This window comes from Limulus polyphemus, unplaced genomic scaffold (genome assembly GCF_000517525.1).
Source record: "Limulus polyphemus unplaced genomic scaffold, Limulus_polyphemus-2.1.2 Scaffold1688, whole genome shotgun sequence".
NCBI lineage: Eukaryota > Metazoa > Arthropoda > Merostomata > Xiphosura > Limulidae > Limulus > Limulus polyphemus.
In genome coordinates, this window is record NW_013667298.1 from 239183 (window position 1) to 242179 (window position 2997).

General features: G+C 32.0%; 1 protein-coding gene across 3 annotated transcripts in view; it reads right to left on the bottom strand.

Moving 5' to 3' along the window:
- LOC106464560 (serine/arginine repetitive matrix protein 1-like) overlaps positions 1–1494 on the bottom strand; it is a 44263-nt gene extending 42769 nt beyond the window's left edge. For all 3 annotated transcript variants that reach the window (XM_013924708.2, XM_013924709.2, XM_013924707.2), the window contains exon 1: positions 1386–1494. In XM_013924708.2, the coding sequence (XP_013780162.1) occupies positions 1386–1409 (24 nt within the window). In that variant the 5' untranslated portion in view covers positions 1410–1494. The remainder of the gene's footprint in view (positions 1–1385) is intronic.
- Between the last annotated feature and the right edge of the window lie 1503 nt (positions 1495–2997).

Below are 2997 nucleotides of genomic sequence, written 5' to 3' on the forward strand. Positions count from 1 at the left end.
TGTGTTCAGTCTTTGGCTCCTTACCTTAGGAAAGACATTGAATTGTTTGAAAGGGTTCAGAGAAGGGTTACTAAAATGGTGCCGGGGGGGGGGGGTTGTCACAAGGAGAGGTTGAAATTTCTCAAATTGTTTTCTCTTGAAAAAAAGAGTTAGCAGGGATCTGATGAGGTGTTTAAGATTGTAAAGGGAATTGATAGTGTTGATGCATCATCGTTTTTCATATTTAACAGTAAGAATAGTAGGACTACAGTACACAAATATAAATTTTGGCAGGTTAGGAGTCTATCTTCAGCCAAGACTGTTATATTTTTCTAATAGGGTGGTTGGCTTTTGGAATGGGTTGCCTTCGGATATTGTGGAGGCAGTAAATTTAAGAAAAAAGTTTGATAAGTATATGAATGATAAGGGTTGGCTTTAATTTTTTTTTAAATTTATTAATTATAATTTAGTTTAGAAGATGGGTCAAAAGGTCCCAAAACATTATGTTATTAAAAGTGGAACACTCATTTTAATTTCAACATTTTTATGCTCATATCTTCATGTCATGCATCAACACACACGAGTGATGTAAATCAATAAATGTACATTTTATGATTGGTAAAATTAATACTTTTGATTGAATTTCATACACTCAATCCAATTCAAAATGTTGAGTAGTAGTGGCATTATTCCCATTACTCCTAGTAATTGTATTAGTTAAGTTTAAATATTTTTATAGTAATTTTGAAAATTGGCACAAACACGATCAAATAGAATATCAGAATAGAAGTACTAGTAGTATTACTACTACTACTAGGCAAACACCAAAACATCTGATTTCCGTTTCATTTTTCTCATCATAGGTAATGAAGTTCCATTTTTGATAAGAAACAATTTATTAAAAACGTACAAGCTTTCGAGTTCTAATCCAGAAAATTACTTTTATTATAACTTATAATACTTAATAATATTAATAACACTAAGCAACAGTTAATACACAGTGTGATTCTTAGTCTTAGTAGCTTCTTTAAAGTTATGATAATTATATTAATAATCGTCTTTGACACAATCGGAAAAAAGGGCCTCATTTTTAAATCTTAAATTAAATAAGTACACTTAAAAGTTAAATGTTAGAATCCCCTATTTTTTCAACAAAAAACTTTTCAAAATGTTTAACTTATAAGACTTACTCTTACTATTAGACCTAATCCTACTCAAAAAATCTAACTATAGACTACTGACTAGTATAGCCTAGGCTTAACGACCTACTCAGTTTAGCCACATAATTTATATATTTTGCTTAACTCTCCACAATAATAAGTATTAAAACCAGCTTGTAATATATATTACATTTACAGTACTATTACGAATTGTATCAATACTTGAAAAAATTTCAGATTACATACACGAAAAAAGCCTGTGTCTGTCATTTTAACAACGTTGCCGTATTAGAATTAAATCATTACTAATAGTAATAGTACCACGTAACTAACTTTCTCCAAAAGATAAGCTTAACAGTGCTATAACTATTAGTATAATAAGTAGATGGCGCATGTTTGTAAATAATAAAATGGAATGAAAATTAACCGTTAATGTGATTTCTTTCAAATACATCTCGTTTTTTGTTTTTTAAAGGGTGATTATATAACGTTTCTACAAAATATTTTTCAAACACCAGTTAAATCTTACTTTATTTTCACTTAAATTGTTTTAATGTTTATTAAAACAAAAGATATTGTTTTATTAGCGCAAAGCTACACTATAGGCTATAGGCGATATCAATTGTTATGGTGTGAATGCCTTTAAGAAGCTGGCGAAGCATGATATAATTAATTATATTTTTCATGGTTTATTGCCAATTTCTCTAAAATAGAAGCACCACTGTCTGCTCTCACTGAACTTCAGATTAACTTTTGATCCCTAGCCTTACTTCATTGGAGGTCCTAGTACTGGCATAACCATGGAAAGACAACAAAATACATTCCTACTGGGCACAAAGACCAGTGATAATGGTATTGGAGAAGTGTTATCATAGTTGCAGTACAAAGTAGAATATGTAATCACGTATGTTGGGCATATGCTTATAGTTGCTGATAGCAGATACTGTATACACACATACGCGGCATATTTTTGTGATGTAAAAAAATTATACTTGTATAATTATAGCTCAGCTGCTTATGGTAGTTAACCTTTTAGATGTTTGTGGATTTTATGCGCTATGCAATTGCTTAAGCTATATTTCATGCGAAATTGCTTCTAGATTTAATCTCATAGCACCTATTTTTTTTTACAAATTTTCTGTGGGGCATGCCCCCAGACAACTGTAGCATTAGTATGCTTTGCATGCTGATAATAATTTGCACAATATGTGTTGGCCTTTGATCTCACCAATTAAAACCCCTTTTCAAACATTCTGCGTACGGGCCTGTTATATGACGAAGAAAGAATTGGTTTCAGTTCCAGTCTTCTTAAAACATGATTACCACTACTTGTACGGTAGGAGGCTCATTGTCCACGTGGATATGCTTCAATGAAATGGTTAATGAACTTTATAAATCCACAAGGGATGGCAAAATATTAGATAATAATATTGCAAGAATATGACTTTGTCATAGTCCATTGCCCTGATCCAAAACACAGAAACATAGTTGGATTATCTCACCACCCAGTGAGACTATTCATTTGTGGAATGTCCTGATACCATTTCAAAGAATAGCAGCATCAAACCGTACAGTAAGAAATTCCAAGAATAGATGTATGCTACAACTGATACTTTCGTAGCTCTGGGAAAAGCAACAAAAGGACCTAAATCTAGTATTAGTGCTTCTTGCCATACAGTAAGATAAAGTATGGCCAATACAAATTGAAGAATAGCAAAGATGCATGTACCCTGTAGTACTTTCATGACCCATTATGGATACAACAGGCTTGTCCATTTTACTAAAAGCTTGGTATATTCGGTATTACAGTCAACATTCCTTTTCCAGCATGGGGTTGGTCAATTGTGTACATTTGTTT